This window comes from Lipotes vexillifer, unplaced genomic scaffold, assembly GCF_000442215.2.
Source record: "Lipotes vexillifer unplaced genomic scaffold, Lipotes_vexillifer_v1.1 scaffold390, whole genome shotgun sequence".
In the NCBI taxonomy this organism is placed as follows: Eukaryota; Metazoa; Chordata; class Mammalia; order Artiodactyla; family Lipotidae; genus Lipotes; species Lipotes vexillifer.
Window position 1 is genome coordinate 2088215 of NW_006784503.1, and position 21236 is coordinate 2109450.

A 21236-nucleotide genomic window follows, 5' to 3' on the forward strand; every position below is an offset into this window, starting at 1 on the left:
CCCGGCCGGGGGCACGGCCCCGCGTCCCCCTGCATCGGCAGGCAGACGACTCTCAACTGCGCCACCAGGGAAGCCCCTGTAAGACCAATTCTTAACAAGGAAGAGAATTGTTCCTTTCGTCTCTAGCTCATGGTAGCTTGGATAGATTTGTGGTTAAGGTAGAGTCCTGAAAAGGATGTTCTAATGTTAAAAGGCTGAGCAGTAGTTTCCAGTAGCTGCGTGGGATTTGTACATTGCTCTGTTGACTTGTCACCATGCAACCCAGCACGTTTCAGGAGGTCATGTGCAAATCTAGCACATTCTGCCCTGTGTAAGAGAATGCCATTGGAAGCAGCAGTACCTAAGCTATCTACAAATCATTTCAACCAAATATGAGGCTCTTGCTTGTAGTTTCTCCAGATCATGTCAACCCAGCCTTACCAAAGTTTGGAGGCTACAAAACATTAACTCGCTTCTTAAATTGTGATTCTCATCTTTAAAGTGTACAGCTTTCTACTGAGATATGAAGCCAGCATATGCATGGCCACAAGATTCCTGCCTCTGTGCCCCTCTGCCAGCCTCAGGAGAAGATCCCGAAGGTTCACACTTCCCCAAACCTGTGGTATTGGGCTGCGCAGATAGATGACTGTTAGCCTGAAACAAAGGAAGTCATTTTTCCTGGTTTTCTCTGCAGATCACGCCACACTCACAAAACCACGTTCGGTGCCACCTTCATACTTGAGCTCCGGATGGCACACGCCTCTCTGGAAGGAACGACCCACAACCTGAAAGGTGAGGCCAAACCACTCTCTAATAACAAAAGCTGTTTAACCTGCAAAAGAAAACCCATTGGGGGGGAACAGGAGACGGAAAAATGGTGGCCTAATGCGAGGATAGGATCATATCTGCCTGCAGATTCCAAAGGATCTGAAGGATGAAAGTAGGTGGATTTGTGATCATGATAAAAAGACCGAAGGAGACAGGTAAGGCGTGTACAGAGACCGTCTGGGCTGCGTCTGGAGCCTGGGAGCTCCCAGCTGGATCCCCACTTGGAACAGGGCTGTGGAGGGTTCTGAATGGGAGGCAGATCCAGAGTGAACTGCTGGATCTTTTGCATAACCAGTTTGAGAATTCTGGGCTTAGCCTCGCTGTGTCCCACCCGAGCAGCCCGCAGAGGAATGGTGGTCTGTGTAGAGGTGGGCAGGTCGGGCTCAAAATGCTGCCACCTGATTCTTCGGCTCCTGAACTGAATTAGCTGCTGTCCACCTCCACCCCGCCCCCCAAAGAGGATGACCTGGTTCTAGGGAAGCTCTATGTTGGGTAAAACAGAGGTGAACGAGGCTTCTGCCCCAAGAGGAGAAAAGGGCCAGGGACACTCTGTCTAAAGGGATTCTGAGAGCAAGCTGGTTCCAAAAGCTAATTCTGAGTTTTAGATCTGCACCTGGTCCAGTGCTCAGGTTGCATCTGTAAGGTAACCCATGCCCCCAGAGGGAAAGTGGCCCTCCCCAAACTCCACACTAAAGTTGATCTGGGGGACTTCCCTGGTGGCGCAGTGGTTAAGAATCCGCCTGCCAATGCAGGTGACACAGATTCGAGCCCTGATCCGGGAAGATCCCACATGCCACAGAACTAAGCCTGTGCGCCACAACTACTGAGCCTGCACACTAAAGCCTGCGAGCCACAACTACTGAGTCCACGTGCCACAACTACTGAGCCCACTCACCGCAACTACTGAAGCCCACGAGCTTAGAGCCCGTGCTCCACAACAAGAGAAGCCCCCGCTCGCCGCAACTAGAGAAAGCCCACGCACAGCAACGAAGACCTAACGCAGCAAAAAAAAAAAAAAAAAATTTTTTAATTTTGTTAAAAAGCTTTAAAAAAATAAATTTGACCTGGGTCTTGGCCACACTCTGTGATTTTTTCCTCCCCGAACAGTGAGGACATCGGCCCAGTAAAAAAAATCCCACAGATCTTTCTGAAATCTGAGGTTTCCTGGGCAGGGTGTGGTTCTGGGGAACTGGAGACCTGGGTTCTGGTCTGTGTTCTGCCACTTATAAGACCCTGCAGATGTCACCTCAGTCTCCACATCGGAAAGAGAGGAAGTGAGAATAGAGGACCGTCAGCTCTGGCCTGTCATCTACACATCTGTGCTGTGACTTCCTAGGTACAGACAGTCCTGCATCGTCACCCCTGCTCAAGCCCCCAAACGCACACACAGTGTAATGATACCTGTCAGTCCTGGGCCCGTGACACCCCAGGGCATCTCCGCTCATTTCAGAGGACATTGAGGTATTTTCAGAAGAAGAAATTAATGTGATTCCACTTTAATTTTAAAGTATAACACCCACACCCAATATTGTCCTCTCCTGTCGCCCTCCCCGGGGGATGTGTAAGTGAAGGTTTGGGCATCACTAACCTGATTAGAGGAAATTCTGAGCAGAGCGGAGCATACTCAAGACGAAGAATCCGTTGAGGGTTTCTTGAATTTCCAATGGGAGGCAGGGACTGGGGGCTGGGCAGACAAAGATTTATCCCGGTCCCAACACTGCTCAGTTTCAGTTCTCTTCTGTCGCTCTCTGCTCTGTAGCGTCGAACCCACCACGGTACGACTCACTCCACTGATGCTCAGCTCAGCTGCAGTGTCCTCAGGAGACTCACAGACAGATGGATCAGCTAGCGAGCATCTGAATGGGAAACGGTTCTCTGACAGACACACGTGCCCGCTTCTCCAGCATCAAACGTCTGACTGCGTGACTGCTGTCCCGGCTGCTCTGGCACCACTATTTCTCCACACAGTCTAAGCTCCAGCTGCGCTGGATCATTTTCCTGTCTTTGTGCTTGTCCTGGTGCCTCCTACCACCAGGCCTTTGTACCTGCTGTTCCCCCTGCATGGAATCCTCTCCCCTCTTCACCTGGTTAACCACTGCTCATTCTTCAACCTTAGTTCAAGCATCACTAACGTCCTCATCTATGTCAGTTCTCCCCATTAGACACTCACACTGCTCTGCATATCTTCCACTCAAAGTACTGAGCATAGTTTAAATGCTCCACCTGTGTGTGCAATTATTGTAAAATCTCTCCCCAGCAGACAGACTCTGCAGGAAAGAAAAGACCATTTCTGTCTAAATATCTAGCACCGTTTCTGGCACTTAGTAGGTGTTCAATAAATATTTTGAAATGTATGCGTAATTATTATATAGGGGTCATAATGCCTGGTTGCAAATATATATATATTCATCCTAATAAAAATAGACTAACTAGGGAGGCACAGGTGTTAAAGGTCCCAGTGCCCTTATCATGAATGAGGCAGGAGGGAAATCACAAAGAATGCACCCATCTATGCAACCAGCCATTTCTCTTTTTTACAATAAAATATTTTGTTAAATTCAACAAATCTAAAATATTACCATTACAACAGGTGATCAGTATAAGAATTACTAGTGAATTATTTTACATTCTTTTCTTTTATACTAAGTCTTTGAAATCCAGTATGTATTTTATACTTGTAACACACTTAGGTCTGGACCAGCCACATCTCAGCTGCTCAGTAGACACACGTGGATGGTGGATACCGCACTGGAAAGCTCAGGTTTGACATGTCCTGAACCAGCCATTTCTGAGTGCTTACTCTGTGCTAGGTACAGTGGGGGGTTAACGATTAAGAGATGCCTCTGTCCTCAAAGAGCTCAAGATAGGTCGATACACAGTGTGTCCAGCAAGAGAAAACAAAAACAAACAATTCAGAACAGGATGCCCACTGGAGTGGGAGGAGGATTTGGTGAAAGGGGGGATTGGGAATACACACTAAAATGAGACGTTCATAGAATGTTTCTATCTATCACAAGTGAGAAAGGAGCCCTGGGACATCTCTATAAAACCTAAGCATTCACTGAACAGGAAATGATCATTCTCTGTAAGATTCTAATTAAATACATTATTGTTGCATCTGACTGTGCTGGTGCCTGGCACTAGTCCACCCGGGACGTGTACGGCAGAATGGGGCTATCGTGATTCAGGCTCAGAAACGCAATCGGCTGTAAGGGATATGCAGTGCATTTCTAGATAGGAACACAGTGAATGTCATCGGACACGTGCCGAATAGCTCCATTAACAATGCTGAACAAGGAGGAAAATCCTGGGGCAGGGTAGCAGGTGAAGCAGAACAAACACGGGTGTGTTTATTTTCCCTTTACTTCCAGACACTGCATCTCATTAAATTTCAAGGCAACTTCAGAACTTAAAAACTTACAACAGTGAAGAGAGAGAACAGGAGGGCCATCTTCTGTGGAAAAGGCATCTAATCAAATTTGGAAGGTGAAAGCAAAGGGAAAGGTTGAGTAAAGAAATAATGCAGAGTACAAGGGCTTAATCTCCAAAATATACAAACAGCTCATACAACTCAATAACAAAAAAACAAACAACCCAATCGAAAAACGGGCAGAAGACTTTAATAGACACTTCTGCAAAGACGAAATACAGATGGCCAGTAGGCACATGAAAAGATGCTCAACATCACTAATTATTAGAAAAATGCAAATCAAAACTACAGTGAGGTACCACCTCACACCAGTCAGAATGGCCATCATTAAAAAGTCTACAAATAACAAATGCTGGAAATGGTGTGGAGAAAAGGGAACCCTAGGGCTTCCTTGGTGGTGCAGTGGTTAAGAATCTGTCTGCCAAGGCAAGAGACACAGGTTCGAGCCCCTGTCTGGGAAGATCCCACATGCCGCAGAGCAACTAAGCCCATGGGCCACAACTACTGAGGCTGCGTTCTAGAGCCCGCGAGCCACAAATACTGAAGCCTGTGTGAACATGCTCTGCAACAAGAGAAGCCGCCCCAATGAGAAGACTGCTCACCGCAACGAAGAGTAGCCCCCGATCACCGCAGCTAGAGAAAGACAGTGCAGCTATGAAGACCCAGCCCAGGCAATAATAAATAAAAATAAATAAACTTTTTTTTTAAAAAAAGAAAAGAAAAGGGAACCCTTCTACACTGTCGGTGGGAATGTAAGTTGGTGCAGCCCCTATGGAAAACAGTCTGGAAGTTCCTCGGAAAGCTAAAAATAGAATTACCATATGATCCAGCAATCCCACTCCTGGGCATAATCCAGACAAAATTATAATTCAAAAAGATACATGCACTGCTATGTTCACAGCAGCACTATTGACAACAGCCGGGTCATGGAAACAACCATGGATGTCCATCGACAGATGAACGGATAGAGAAGATGTGGTACGTATATACAGTGGAATACTACTCAGCCATAAAAAAGGACGAAACAATACCATTTGCAGCAACATGGATGCAACTAGAAATTATCATACTAAGTGAAGTAAGTCAGAAAGAGAAAGACAAATACCATGTATCACTTAGATGTGGAGTCTAAAATATGGCACAAATGAACCTATCTACAAAACAGAAACAGACTCACAGACACAGAGAACAGACTTGTGGTTGCCAAGAGGTGGGGGTGGGGTGGGGTGGGGGAGGGATGGATTGGGAGTTTGGGATTAGCAGATGCAAACTAGTATATATAGGATGGATAGACAACAAGGTCCTACTGTAGAGCACAGGGAACTCTATTCAATACCCTGTGATAAATCATAATGAAAAAAATATTTTTAAAAGAATGTCTACATGTATAGAACCGAGTCACTTTGCTGTACAGCAGAGATTGGCACCGCACTGTAAATCATCTATACTTCAATAAAAAGTAAATAAAATTTTAGAAAAAGAAATAACACGGAGCAAGTTACAACCTGGAATACCTGCAAGGGGGCTGCAGCCGAGGGAGGGGCTACCTGCCCAGGAGACCCTCAAACAGGTGCCGGAGCCAGAACCACACTGTTCCCCGGGTAACCACCGGCTCCCTGACTGGTTAGAGTGAACCCCAGCCATGGGAGTTTCCAGGCAACCTTCCTGTCCCAGGCATACGGTCAACTGCCAATCACCAGACATTTGAGGAAACTCTGCACCATGCAAGAGAGAGAATGACAGACAGGGGGAAACCTGACTTCAGAAGAAATAAAAATAATGAAGGGAACAGAAGAGAAATTAATAGGAAGAAATTCCCAAATTCAAATCTCAGCGAGATCTGGGAAGTTATTTCATTCAGAAAACAAACAACAGGAGAATGCTGTGAAAGAGAAAAAGACTGGAGGACAAAAAAGAATCTGTTAAAGGAAAAATCTGATCGCCGAAAATAATCATAACAGAAGTAAAAGATTAAGTGAATGAAACGTACCAATTGCAGACCAGAAAGCTGGGCTATACGAGATAAGAGAGACAGAGGGGAACTTCATGGGTCTCCAGTCACCGCTCTTTTATTTGTTTTCCATTTTCCTTTAGTCTGTTGACATGTTTAATCTGCTGATATTCATTAGCTTACAAGTATGTTGTCCACTAGGACAGTACAGACTTGTGCTCCAAGGTCTAAGCAGAATGAATGAGACATGGTCCACTGCTGGGCACATCACTGTGAAGCTTCAGGGCACAGAGGATTAATTGAAGACCCTAAAAACTTACAGGTAGAAAATAATAATAGTAGGTCACCCAGGAAGGAACAAAAGTCAGACTGGCATAGAGGTAACATTGGTTGTTAGAAGTCAATGAAACAATGCATTCAAATTCTGTGAAAAATTAATATCAACCTCAAATGCTAATTCCAACCAAGCTATCAAATGTGAAGTCAAATTAAAAAGGAGATTCAGACAGGCAAGGGCTCGCAAACTTGTCTTCTATCTCCCTTTTCTGGGAGGTTACATGAAAACAAAACTCCAGTTTGCTTATTTTTAAAGAGTGAACTAAGAAGAAAACAAGGATCTGGGTAAAGGTGGATGTAGTGAGAGCCTCCCAAGATGACAGCTCTGGCAGAAGACTGAGAGCAAGCAGGAAGAGAGATTTCCTGCAGAGAGAGGTTATAGGGAAAAAAAAAAGGACTCCTGCACAGAGAGCTGAGAGTTTGGAAAAATTAGGGAACATGATAAAAGTACTAAGTGCAAGGAATAAATGAAAAGAACTAGAAACTACTGAATGAGAGAAACTTCTTATAGAGGCAGCATATTGCAGTGCTTAGGAATAAAGTCTCTGGAGCTAGAAGATGTGGGTCTGAATCCTAATCCTGCCATTTATCAGCTGTGTGACCTTGAGCAAGTGGCTCAACCTCTCTGTGCTCATTTTCTCATCTCTCAACTGGAGATAATAATAAGACTAACTTAAAGAACAACTGTAAGGAAGTAAATGAGTTAATTTTGTAATACTCTTAGGAGAGAACCTGTCACTTGGTAAGCACCATATAAAGTTTGTTAAATAAATAAGAAAATCGAAGTGCTATATGAAAATCATGGTCATCCAAATAAGATAAATAGATCCCAATTAAAACAAGTCAATGGGCTTAAAAATAAAGACTGTGATAGTTTCCAAGTGGTAGACTAAAGTAAAAGCTTAAGGACATTATGTGTGTGTGTTGTGGGAACGGAGGGCAGGGGAGAAAGGACAGGCAGGGAATGGGACGCACAAATTTTTCCTGCTAACAAGGAAAAGTAAAGGCAAACATAACTTCCAGGAAGAACACACCTCTCCCCAAGAAAAACTCTCTATATAAGAAAGGCAGAGTCTGAATAAAGAACAAACTAAAACAGGATAAGATTATACATAAATGGCAGAGTATGAAAAAGGAGGATGCATTAGCATATGATGCTCTGTGAGAATCAGCTAGTTTCTCCTTTATCAGTAACTCCATAGGATAAGGTGCAAAGAAGATACGTAAGTAGTTGGCTTTAGTCATGAGTCAGCACTTCCTAGTTGATTTTCTAGAAAATAGGCACGTGAAGCACTTGGATAAAATTTTTCAAAAATTAATTTAAATCTAACCAAAAGTCACTTCCTCTCTGCACAAAATGTGCTCTCCATCCAAGAAGCCATTTTAAATCCTGTCCTTTTTCAAACTGAAAGATAAGAAAGAAAAGGAATAAGCAAACTATGGTTCCAAGTAACTGTGCCAGGATAATCTAGAATTCTGACAATTGCTGCTTTCGTTAGAAATGGGGCAATCAAAGCACAGGTTGGCCAAGAGGGAGGCTTCATGTGACTAACTGTACCACGTTCCCTCGCCTGAGTTAGACGGGTTACGCAGTTTGGGTGAACATTTCATTGCTCAACTCTCCCTCCAGAACTCGTGGCCTTTTGCCTTGAATGACCCTCCATGTGTACAGGGATGGGTATGCTGGTGTGTATTTGGGGGGGTTTCTGCATCCCACGGCCAGACCAAGATTCTTCAAACTGAGAGCTGGACCTCCAGGAAAGCCTTCCCTCAGACATTCCTCGGGTCCATGAAGGATTCATCACTGGCTCCTCTGTACTAACCAGCCCACATGGAACTCCATCACGGCACATTTCACAGAGCCTTGTCGCTGCGTCATTTCATATGCCCCTATCTCCTCTACTGGTTGGTGAGCCCTTCAAGCAAAAGACCAACCACGACACACTCATCAGTGTACCCTCGTGCCTAGAACATTTATTTGCACAATAAGTAGGAGACAGGGACAGGGACAGGGACAGAGAAAGAGACAGACAGGCAAAGACAGAGATTTTGAGTCCTACTCTCTTGCCCTGTGGTACTTTCCCTTCATTTGGGTTTTCTCATCACTAAGCATTTTTGGAATTTATGAACCTATCTTCTAAGGATAACAACATAAAAATTACCAAAAGCTGTGACAGTAGAGGTTCTGATTGGAAACCCACCTATGTGACCTCCCCCACCTCCCCTGGCCACACACACTCCCTGGGTGATTTTGTCCCCCCCTGGAGGCTTCAGCGATACTGTTGACCCACAGATCGCTATCTCCAGTCCTGACCTTGCCTCTCAGCTCCAGACCGAACATCCAGCTACCTTCTGCAAACCTCCATTTGGACTGTCCACCATGCACTTCAGCTCAGCCAGGCTGACGATGACCTCCTAAATGGCCTCCCTGCCTCCAGCCCCATCCCATGACTACCCTGGAACAGGGCTGCAGATGTGACATGGCACTGCCTGCTTAAGGCCCCTCAATGCCAACAGCCCCCATTACCATTACTTGTAGGATAAAGTCCAAGGTCTTTAGAAAAGCAAGTGAGGCCCCCCCGTCATGAGCACCCTGCTCCTTTCTCCTCCACTGTCACCTCCCACTCTTCCCTTCTTTCAATCCCACCACCCAGTTCTCACCTCCGTGCCTGGCTAGCTTAGACCTCTTTCGAGACTCTGCATAAGATTCACTTTCTCTTGGAGGCATTTTTCTGAATTGCTTCTAAACTCTCTACCCCACCCCTCCAAGCTGAGTTCCAAGCCGTCCTCTCTTCTGCACAATGCCTGGTGGTGAACAGCAAGCGCTCTGTGGTCACGATCGGACGAACTCCCAACGTACAGCCAAGGAACTAAAGCTCAGAGAAGTTAGGGAACCTGCTCGACGTCACACGTACTCTAAGCGGCAGATGTGACCAGAACTTTGGACTCCACATCCAGGTCCCCTGCTTAGATGGTAAGATTTTCTGTAATTTCGCCCTTGCAGCAGAAACTTCCTATTTCACATCCCCTGTCCATTGCTTCCTGTCTTGTTACCACATGAGCTCTGTGACGGGCCCAGTACAGGGCCCGGCAGCAGAGGCTCGACGGATGCCTTTCCTTAACCGCCTCCCTTGTAACCATGGCCATTGCCCTGCACCTTGGCCCGGAGGCTGGGCCTGGAAACCTGGTGGCCATGGGCTCCAGCCCCCAGGTCTGCAGAATGGGACTTGGCCACGGAGAATGGCAGCCTCAGACCACCTCATGATGGCCAGCCTGCCCGCCTACCCACAGGCCGAGCGGCTCACTTACCGGGACCTCCTGCCCTTCCCCTCCTCCAGAGAGGACGGCTCCGCTCGCTCCAGGCTCAGCTGCCACTAACTGCCTGCCCTGCTTAAGATTCCTGGCCTCCCATTGGGCCCCGTCTCTGCCAATCCACTGGGAAATATCAATAGAGCTTGCGGTCCTCCAGCATCGCCGGGGCCAGGCCTTCCTCAGCAGTCTTCTTCATTCATTTAACCGGAGCCTCTGGATTCATCTGAGGAAGAATCTCTCACGCTGCCTGGCCCTGCACTAGGCCTCTCGGTCCACACTCTGACCAGAGTCTCTCTCCACACTGAGCTCTTTGAGAGAGAGAGACCAAGTGTTACTGTTATTCTACATCCCCAAGCTTTAGGACAGGCCACAGTCAGGACAAATAAGTCTTCAGGCTTTATCACTTCCTCCCTGGATGATTCCAAAAGCCTTTCCTTGAGCTGTTCCAAGTCTCTTCTCCACAGGAAAGGATCTCAGGCTTAAAATCTATGGGGTAGAGCAAGTTGTATGAAGTTGCTGAACTTAGGCGAGGAGAGGGCGAGATGAACATGCTGTGAGAAAAGAACCAGGATGTAGGTGGACCACTGCCAGGGATGCTTCAGCAAAATATCCCCCGAGACTACAGAGGCTCAGGGAGCCAGATTCACAAGCAGAACCTGGAAGCTGGCACGAGGGCGGCGTGGCGCTGGCCCTCGGGCTGCTGAACATGGGGTCTAGGGAGACCCTAAAAGAGCAGAGAGCAAAGCACTAAGTACAGTCACAGATACAGCCTGAAGGGCCCAGCTGAGGCTTGGGGACCAGGCACAGGGCAGTGACAAAAGGGGCCAATGGGTACAGGAGGAAGAGGCAGAATCTTCAGGAGGGTTTGAGGGGTTCAGGGGCAGCCGCAAGGGCTCTTATTAAATAAACGTGACAGTCCGTTAAGGGCAAACAAATGGCATGAACCTGATATGAACATTTTCCTGTTGGCACTAGGGAGCCATTGAATGCTTTTTTTTTTTTTTTTTTTTTGCATTTCTGAGTCTTATTTTTCAAATTTGTAAAATGGGGACTGTAGCTATCTCATAGGTTTTATTTTGTTACATAACTTTATAATAATGTAAATGAAATACTTGGCACAACAGCTGGCCTTTACTATATATTCAGTAATTCTTGGTTGCTGTCACGTTCACGTTCATGTTATTTCTATAATTAATTCTATTTCTGATAACCTAATACTTCTATTACATGACTGAAAAATATTTTCATACGGACCGGGGCACGAACCCGCGTCCCCTGCATCGGCAGGCGGACCCTCAACCACTGCGCCACAAGGGAAGCCCCACTGAAGGCTTTTTAATCAGGGAGGTGACAAAATCAGATCTATGTGCGGGAGAGGTTGGCTCGCAGGGAGAAGAGGTTAGAAACTAGCCATAATGTTCTTAGCTTCATCTGGGGCTCATCAAACCTTTAGAAAGGGCGACAGGCCAGCTCTGAAAGCTTCAGTGGAATGGCAGAGTCCTGGTTTGGGGACTGCATGTATCCGTGGCAATAAAACAGTTTGTCGAAGAGTACTTTCTCTCATCTTGAAATGTCAAAGTATTGATATAATTAGGGCATTCGTAGCAACTCTACTCACATTAATGTTTGAAGACCATACATTTCGAATCCATCCAGGGTCTCTCATTATTGGAATCTGGAAAACAAAAACATTAGAAATTACTTAATGGGAATGTTCTGTAATTAGTGGTAGCGATTGCACAACCTTGTGAATATACTAAAAACCTCTGAACCGTACACTTTAACATGGTGAATTTTATGGTGGGTGGATTATATCTCAATAAAAAAAGGAAATGCAGTAAGAATAAGCATTTGGTGAGGTTTTTTCTGAACACACTCAGAGTGTGAGGTCTCGGTAAGAACGGCACATCGTGGGGTCATAGGTCTCCGTCTCCCGCTTCTTTACTTCTCTGTGGCCTCCTCCTTCCCAGAGCACATGGACCTACTGGGGAGACGTCAGGAGATAAGGCAACATGGAAAAATGATGGGACTTGGAGTCCGAAGACGTGCGTTCACATGCTGCCTCTGCTGTTGCTTGGCTGTACGACTGCACAGGGCTAGTTTTCTTTGTAAAATGGGCATAACAACAACCCTGGAATGGATGGGTGTGTTGTGAGCATTCACTGAGTCTATTCCGGTGAAAGGGCAAAGCCTCATGCACAGATGAGCTGTTAAGACTGTTGGTATGAAATTATCCAAGCCAGTAGGACCTGCACAGTCTGCTTCTCCAACAGGGGCCCCCATTAGAGCTCCCAGCCTAAGAGATGTGATACGTTTTCATAGTCCTTAAACTATACTTAAGTTATCCTCAGAAACACATATGTTCTGGGACTTCCCTGGTGGCGCAGTGGTTAAGACTCTGTGCTTCCAATGCACGGGGCCCGGCTTTGACCCCTGGTCAGGGAACTAGATCGCACATGTGTGCTGCAACTAAGAGTTCACATGCCACAACTAAGGAGCCCATGGGCCACAACCAAGATGCAGCACAACCAAATAAATAAATAAATAAAGTAAAATTAAAAAAAAACATATATGTTCTGAGTGCAACTAAAGCAGCCCAGAATCAACAACCCTTGAAGCCCCTTACTCCTATTTCCCTCATCCTCTCATCCCCTTGCCCATCACCCTACCTGCTATTCATCGACGGCATTTAGCTTTTCCAACCCATGTTGTTGATTGGCAGATAATTACTGGTGTTGCTTTACCTGATGATTCATTTAGTTTCTCGCAGGGGCCAAGTGCTTTGCTAGGTAGTGGGAACACAGAGATGAGTAAAATAGAAATCCTGTCCTTGAGTCACGCGTGATCTAGTGGGGGGCAGGCAGGAAGACAAGTAGAAAAGGTTTTCATGGCCAGGACCACCACCAAGACATGCCCAGGGTCGGGTGGGAGCCCGGGAGAAAGGCAATAGTTTGCTTGAGGGAAATATAAGGAAGGTTCTGCGCCATCCACAGAAGGTGACGTCTGAGCTGCTTCTGAAGGATAAGTGGGGCTCTCGGAGGAGAGAGGAGGAGAAATTCCATTCCAAGCAGAGAAGAGGGTGTGTTCAAAGAAACAAAGGCACCACACATATGTTTGGGGAACAGCCAGGAGCGCCCAGGACTGGAGAATATCCCATCGTGTGCAAGTGATACAGAGCAGGCCAGGGATGGTCTGCAGTCACCAGACATGGGTAGAGTGGGGTCATTTAAAAAACAATTTCCTTTTTTTTAACAAATGCCCTCCTTAAACAAAACCTTTTGCAAAAGCCCGTATGTAAATAGAAGGGGAATGGGGCTTCCCTGGTGGTGCAGTGGTTGAGAATCTGCCTGCCAATGCAGGGGACACAGGTTCGAGCCCTAGTCTGGGAAGATCCCACATGCTGCGGAGCAACTAAGCCCGTGCGCCGCAACTACTGAGCCTGCGCGTCTGGAGCCTGTGCTCCACAACAAGAGAGGCCGCGACAGTGAGAGGCCCGCGCACCGCGACGAAGAGTGGCCCCCACTCGCCGCAACTGGAGAAAGCCCTCGCGCAGAAACGAAGACCCAACACACCCAAAAATAAAAATAAATAAATTAAAAAAAAAAATAGAAGGGGAATGCTGTGGTCATTTCAGGGAAGAGGCCTGGAGTCCCCAGGTTTGGTTGCAGAGCCCTGGCTTCAGAGAACACAGTTTGAGAACGGTGACTGTACACTGTGGGGAGCTGCCGAGGGGCAGGATGGTCAGGCCTGTGTTTTACAGGATCACTCTGACATCTGTGTTTTGGATGCAGAGAAGCAAATTGAAAGGCTTTTTTTTTTTTTCCCTTAGCCACGTAGCTTGTGGGATCTTAGTTCCCCAACCAGGGATTCAACCCCCAAGCCCTCAGCAGTGAAAGCACGGAGTCCTAACCACTGGACGGCCGTGGAATTCCCTTTTTTTTTTTCTTTGAAGGCTATTCTAGCGAAGCGTGGCCAGGGTGTGGAGGAAGGTGGTGACAGTGTGGGGGAAGAGGAAAGGGCGGCTGTGAGCGCTGCCTAGTGGGAGGGGCCCCAAGGCTTAGTGATTGGCTTGGACCGTCAGGTGGGTGAAGAGGCGGGAGATTTTGAGGATGACTGAAGTTTCTGGCCTGGGTGACTTGGTAGATGATGGTATCACTAAGCATCAACCAATGAGGAAAACTGAAAGGATAAATTTGGGGAGGACTCTTAGAGTATTCTGGAACATCTGTAATAAAAAGAATAGATTTTCCTCTAAGACAGAACCCGGGAAAGAAGGTAGATGTGAGTTAAGGAATTCTATTCAAGTCCAGATCCTGGTAGGGAGAGTGGGCAAGGCGATTGTTTTCTGCATCTATAAATTGCTTAATACAGTAATTATTTCAGTCCTGGTTTCAACCAATCAGTGCATTTGAAACACTTCTGGAAGTCCAGTTACTACCTTCATTTTAGCTCCTCTAGAGTATTACAGCATTCTGCAAAAAAATCATGCCACTTGGGTACAGATGCTCTGAACCACCCAACTCAAATTCCTCATGGGACACAAACATAGTCGCATGTCCGCCAGCACTCGCTGGGTACAATAGTTGCACTGATTTTACACTCACGAGGTAGGCTAGGAAGGCTGGCAGCAGTTTAAATTCACAATGCTTGGATTTGGTCCCAATTAAAAATGAAGTTTCAAATCAAATACCAAATATATTTTTTGCTGCCATGGAGCAATGACTCTGAGCCCCCAGAAATTTGCTTTGATTTCAGAGATTAAAAATAAACACAAGAACACCAAAAATGGTGAACCCGTGTATTTCAACAGTCATTTCTCTCAAAGCTAAGAAGAAAATAATCTCATTCCACCCCACAGCTATTTGTCTGTTGTCATTCAAAATTCTAATGCAAAATTTGAAGCCCAACCTTTGGTGTCTGGGCACCAAGCAGTTAGCAACCATAGCCAAAAACGAATTCGGGTTTGAACCCCCATTCTCCCAATAAGAGCTGTATGGCCTTTAGCAAGGAATTTAACTTCCTAAGCCTCAATCTTCTCATCTGTAAAAGGAAGAGAAAAATAAAATAGTTCTGGAGGTAAGAATGAAAAGATATAATACTGTGTAAAACAATAGTGCACAAATTTTAATTGCTGACCCTGGATGATGACAACACGGAAGTCTCAATGTCAGGAACAGGTGAGCATCTTCTGAACAGCTGGTTTGCTTTCACCTTATTTATACCATGAAATGTGTAATTGCTCAGGTCTTTCCTGAGACATTGGGGGCCAGAGCCACACTTCTGCTCTACTCCTTATAAATGAGCCAGACTCTATGAAATGCATGTTTGTGTTAGCCTCATTCTTGGCTCTATTTTCTGCCTCTACCTCTTTTTTTCTTTTATTCCTCACTTAATTTAGACATATGTAACTGCTATGAACTGAATGTCTGTGTCCCTCCCAAATTCATATTTGAAGCCCTAATCCCCAGTGTGATGGTACATGGAGGTGGGGCCTCTGAGAGGTAATAAGGTCATACGGGTGGAGTCCTTGTGATGGAATTAGTGACTTTAAAAGAAGAGATAGGAGAGAAATGAGCTCTCCCTCTGCCACGTAAAGATACATCACGGAGGTGGCCGCCTACAAGCTGAGGGCGGGGTGGGGGGGTCCCACCAGAACTGAGCTGTACTTTGCACCCACACCTTCTTTAACCTCCAGAACTATGAGACATAAATTTCTGTTGTTTAAGCCACCCAGTCTGTGGTAGTTTTGTTATAACAGCCTCAGCCAATCAAGACAGAAATTCTGCTGTGTTTTGAACCATGTTTTGTCCTTCGATAAATACAGTAATGGACACATAGATGATAGACAGACAGATACAGAAAAATGAAAAAATGGTTGGAGAATGGATCTAGTAAATGTAGATAGGATAATAGATAGGAGACAGATAGACACTTTCCTCTTGTCTTTTCCTTTATGCTGTGTTGAGTTGCTCATTCACTTGACTATATTAATCATTATGGGGTGTAGGGCAGTTGAAATTCCTGGTCAGGGCCACTGCCACCTATAAGTAGAATAATACTGAACCACTGACTCACCCTCTCTGAGCTTCCGTTTCCTCTTCTAAAGAACCCACATGACACTACCCACCTCGGGGCTGCTGTGGGAATTAAGTGAGAGATGTACTTGAAAGTGACCAGCACATGGTAGGTGCTCAATGAAGGTGAATTTGAATCTCAATGGCAGCCTGATGAAGATCAAAGTCCAGGACACAGTCTCCTGTGTTCCTCGTAGGCCCTTGCTCACTGCTACACCTTTGCCCGTGATTTGCTGGAGGTCACGTATACGGGCCTAAATCCAAATTCAAATTCAGGTCTGCGTGACTCCAAAGCTCTTGCTGCCGTTTCACTGATGGAGAAACATTTGGACCGCAGAATTCCCACCACACAGAAGGAGAAAGAGGGAGACTTCAGAGAGAAAGTCTTCCAGATCATCAGGCCTTAAGTCCACAGTGATAGGCCAGGCACGTCCGAGTTTACACATTCTAAAGTTCATTTGTTCATCTGAACTTCTTTTTAAATAGAGTAACATTTTCGCATAGAAAGAGTTCCATCCAAGTGAGTTCGTTTTTCCAGGGGAGGAAAGGCAGAGGAAGCCATAGCCTAGATGAACTGAAGCAATGCTGAGCTGTACAACCAGGGACCTGCTGGCACTACGGTTTATACAGCCTACTTTTATGGGAAAATGCATCCAAACGCCAACTGAGGATTCCAGGAACACCTGGGAACAGCCCAGGATGCAGTGGGAGGAGCCTTGGTCTAGGGAGGAAGCAATTCAGGATTTAGTCCTGACTGCCTCACTAACTTGGAGGGGGGCCTTGGACAAGGTACTTCCCTTCTCTGGGTTTTTCAGTTTTTCTTCTGTCAAAGGACAGAATTACACTAAGTGCTCTCTGTCTCCATAGTTCTATAAGCGTAAATGCACGTGCCCTCCTACATCATGATTCCAATGCCGAGACCCCCCTCTTCTGCAGCCCAGCACCCTCTGTCAATACGACCTGAAGCTAAGGGAAGAGAGTAAGGAAGGGTTTGCTCTGGTTGGAAGGAGACGGGGTGAAGAGGAGGACCCCACAGGTGGGGCTGGAACTGGACCCAGTCAGACTCTCACCTGGGCCCCCCAGGGTCCCTTTGACTTGTGTAGAAATGGAAAGAGAGTCTGTTCTCAAGAGAACTGGACCTAAGCCCTGGTTGTAATACTTAATAATGCTTGGTCTTGGGTAGGTCACTTCATGCCTTAGAAATTCAGTTTCTTCAACTACAAAATGAGGTTAATAGCACTTGCTCCATCTTCAAAGCTCTCAAGGGCAGGTTGAGTGCCTCTGATGTCCCATGTCTCTGACCCATTCTCTGAACTCATGGGATTACGTCAGGCCCACCCGGGTAATCCAGGATAATCTCCCTATTTTAAAGTCAGTGATGAGTAATCTTAATTCCATCTGCAACCTTAATTCTTTTTTGCCATGTGATGAACACATTCACGGGTTCTGAGGATCAAGACATGGACATCTCAGGGGGGCACTATTCTGCTGGCACAGCCTCCTAATGGGATTGCCCACATCTCCTTTGGCCACGTTGTAGTTCATTCTCCTTGCTGCAGCCAAGGGCATCTTTTTGAAACACCATCTGGTCGTTTTACCTCCATGAGTAAAACCACTCAAATAAATACATAAAATGTATACAATTTTTTAAACACTTTCTTAACTTGGTGAACAAAGTTTCCACCCACCTGTCCAGTCTCATCTCCCACCTGCACCCTTTGATCTCTCCGACCCAGCCACACTGGTCTTTCACCACCTCCTATTCAATTTATTCCATCCAGCCACAGGGCCTTTGCACATGCTATTTCCTCTGCCCAAGACACATTTCAGCTGGTTAGCTGCTACGGATCCCCCAGACCACAGCCAAGTATCACCTCAGAGAAGCGGTCCCTGGCCTCCTTGACAGTGATCACATCATGACTGCACCCTCCGATAGCACCCTTATTACTCTTTGCTGGCACTTAGCACAGTTGGCAAAGTTACAATTGTTTGCATAACTTCAGCTAATGACAGCTTCCTCCATCAGGGACAGCGCCTATTGTTCTCACCATCGCATCCCCGGAAGATAGTCAATAAATACTTGTTGAACGGAAGTATAGAAGTGTGACTTTTTCAACATACAGAGGAGGACACTGGAGCTCAGAAGGTTGAGGAACTTGGCCAAGGTCACACAGCTAGCAGGCGGGGGTGGGTAAGCTGGGATCTGACCCAGGTGTGACTGACCTCTAAGCCACAGCATCACTCCATCTGCATTGCAGGCAACTGGTAAAGGAAGGGGACTGCGGATGGCCTGATTTTCGTACTTTTCCTAAGGAAAGATGAAGGTGGTGTCGGTCCCTGCAAACCTGAGATGTAACTTCCAGGAGAGAACTCTCCCCTGAAAGGAGTGACGCCCCAGTACAGGCTCTTACCCAAGCCTCGTGCTTCATGTGCAGCCACTGGAAGGACAATGAAGAGAGGCAGCGCCTCCCAGCCCTGCCGGAAGCGTGTGTGTGTGTGTGTGTGTGTGTGTGTGTGTGAGTGTGTGTGTGTGTGAGTGTGTGTGTGTGTGTGTGTTAGATTAGAGATGGCCTCAAATTCTTTGCTGCCATTGACAGATAAATCCTAACAGCCCTCCCCTTAAATCTGAGAAAGCCTAACAGACTTGCTTGCTCGGTGATATGCAGGACAAGTGACATTCTTCAACTCCTGAGGTCATTAGAAACCTTCCAGCGTTCCCTCCGCGTTTTGCAATGCTCTTTATGGGGGATGCCGGCTGCGACGCAAGAGGTTTGACTACCCTGAGATGTCAGGTCTGAGAGGCCTGGCAGGCACTCCTGGCAACAGTCCCGGCTGAGGCCGGCCTACCAGTCACCGCCACCAAGCCACCAGCCATGTGAGGGAAGCCAGCGTGGTCCATCCAGACCAGCCCGTCTAGCAGTCAGGTTCACTGAGTCATCACATGAGGAGGCGAAGCGTCACCAGCCAAGTCTGGCCCAAATCCTGACCCACGAAATCATGAGATATAATGAGATAGTTGTTGTGTAAATGCACTAATTTGTGAGGCAGTTTGCTTTGGAGGAATAAATAGCCAGGATGGAGGATGTGTGTTGGGGGGTGGGCGTCTGGTTTGTATTTCTCTGTTGGTTTACATGTAAAATTACATCTGTGCACCTGTGATTGTGCCTATTTTTGCAACTGTGTCTATGTGTTTGCTTGTATCTACACAGCCTGTGCTTCTGTGTGTTTATCTGTGTGTCTCCTTATTTTCTCTGTGTCTGTGCGTGTGTATTTACGGCAAAATGATGAGGACGACTCTCCCCTGTGAAATCCAGTCCCAGTGCTAACGTGCCTCCTTGCCTATCTTTAAGAAGAACCCACACAGACCACAGATGTATTCACGTGTCTGTGTGCCTATACAAGGATAAGGTTTGATTAGAAAACAAGGGCGTAGCCTCTAATTGGTGGGTTCTATTGGGGAATTCATTCAATACAGGCAACCACTGAGCACCCACTGTTTGCTGGGCACTGTGCCAGGAGCTGGGAATCCAGAGAGAAGCAAGGCCTGGTATAATGCCCTGGGATGCCAGGAGCCTGGGGACCCAGGGAGGATCAGGCCAAGATGAGAGCCCAGAGCTCTGGGGGCAGTGACCTCGGGCTCCTGGGGCACCTGACGCCCTGTAGGATCATCAGTCCAAGCCCATGGGTGGGCAGCTCAGAGCCGAGCGACCCCCCACTCCACCCGACAAGCACGACAAGCAACAAGCAGGGCAGCCCTCCCGGAGGATTTCTCGGGGGATGGTAGTAAGTCTTATGCAAAAACCAGTTCTGCTGGTGGGGCAGATAATTCTGGAAACACCAGATAAAACAGATAAAGATTTATTTCCTGCATAACTTCTTTCCTTACTACCTCATCGTATGCTGTCAGTCTCCTAAAGGGAATATAAAATGTAGGATCTCCTCAAACCACACAATCTTGAAATCCCCTTTCCACTGAGCAAACGGTGGTCTCTGTGTATCTGGTAACTCATTCAGGGGACATATTCTGATACAGAAGTAACAGGTGTGTCTCCAACCCTGGGGGTCAGTCATCCACATCTCCCGTCTCCACCGTCCCCCCCAGAGAGGGTAAGGTAGTAAGTAGTTTTAAGAAATTCAGGGACTTCCCTGGTGGTGCAGTGGTTAAGAATCCATCTGCCAATGCAGGGGACACGGGTTCCAGCCCTGGTCCAGGAAGATCCCAGATGCCATGGAGCAACTAAGCCCGTGCGCCACAACTACTGAGCCCGTGTGCCACAACTACTGAAGCCCGCGCACCTAGAGCCCGTGCTCCGCAACAAGAGAAGCCACCGCAATGAGAAGCCCACGCACCGCAACAGAGTAGCTCCCCTTCACCGCAGCTAGAGAAAACCAGCGTGCAGCAACGAAGACCCAATGCAGCCAAACATAAATAAATAAAAGAAATAAATTTATAAAAGAAACTGAAGTCTGGGGAATTTCCTGGTAGTCCACTGGTTAAGACTTCGCCTTCCAATGAAGGGGCTGCAGGTTCCATCCCTGGTCCGGGAGCTAAGATGTCACATGCCTTGCGGCCAAAAACCAAAACGTAAAACGGAAACAGCATTGTAATAAAAATTCAGTAAAGACTTTAAAAAATGGTCCACATCAAAAATCTTAAAAAAAAAAAAAAAAAAAGAAGAAGAAATTCAAGTCTGAATGGGGAGACTAGTGGAAGGAGACACAGGAGGGCTGGGAGAGCTGGGGGGGAGAGATGAAAACAGGAGAAGATGTTTGTGCCATGGTGACGAGGGACAAGACTGAACCACGTCCAGAGGAAGGGAGATTGGCCCAAGCCCGCTCTGCTACCATCCTGACACACTCTCCATGCAGGTCTCATCAAAGAGAGAGCCCTGGGCTCTCACTAGTATCTTCCTCTCTAGCCCACGCCAAGTAAGCCAAGGTTTGTCTGTCTCGAGCACCCACATTCCATGGTGTATTAACCACGTCTTTTTATTTTCTGTATTTAATGCTTTAATATCTAGAGCTTTGCTGATCCTGGAAAGACTACCCCTCCCCGAGTAGCCAAGAGAAATTAGTGTCGTTTCTCTGCTACTGAACACCTGGTCTTGTGAGTCAAAAGAAAAAGCAGCAGTGTCTACCTCTTTATTTTCTTAAGCATTAAAACCTCTTATGGGAACTCCCTGGTGGTCCAGCGGTTAGGACTCTGCACTCTCACTGCCAAGGGCCCGGTTTCAACCCCTGGTCGGGGAACTAAGATCCCACAAGCCCTGCAGCACAGTGGCCAAAAAAAAAAAAAAAAAAAAAAAAAAAAAAAAAAAAAAAAAAA

At 46.7% G+C, this 21236-nt stretch overlaps 1 protein-coding gene across 1 annotated transcript in view; it reads right to left on the reverse strand.

The window, feature by feature from the left end:
* LPIN1 (lipin 1) overlaps positions 1 to 21236 on the reverse strand; it is a 129595-nt gene that overhangs the window by 83859 nt on the left and 24500 nt on the right. The window contains exon 2 of the mRNA XM_007456904.1: positions 11455 to 11511. Within this exon, the coding sequence (XP_007456966.1) occupies positions 11455 to 11511 (57 nt within the window). The remainder of the gene's footprint in view (positions 1 to 11454; positions 11512 to 21236) is intronic.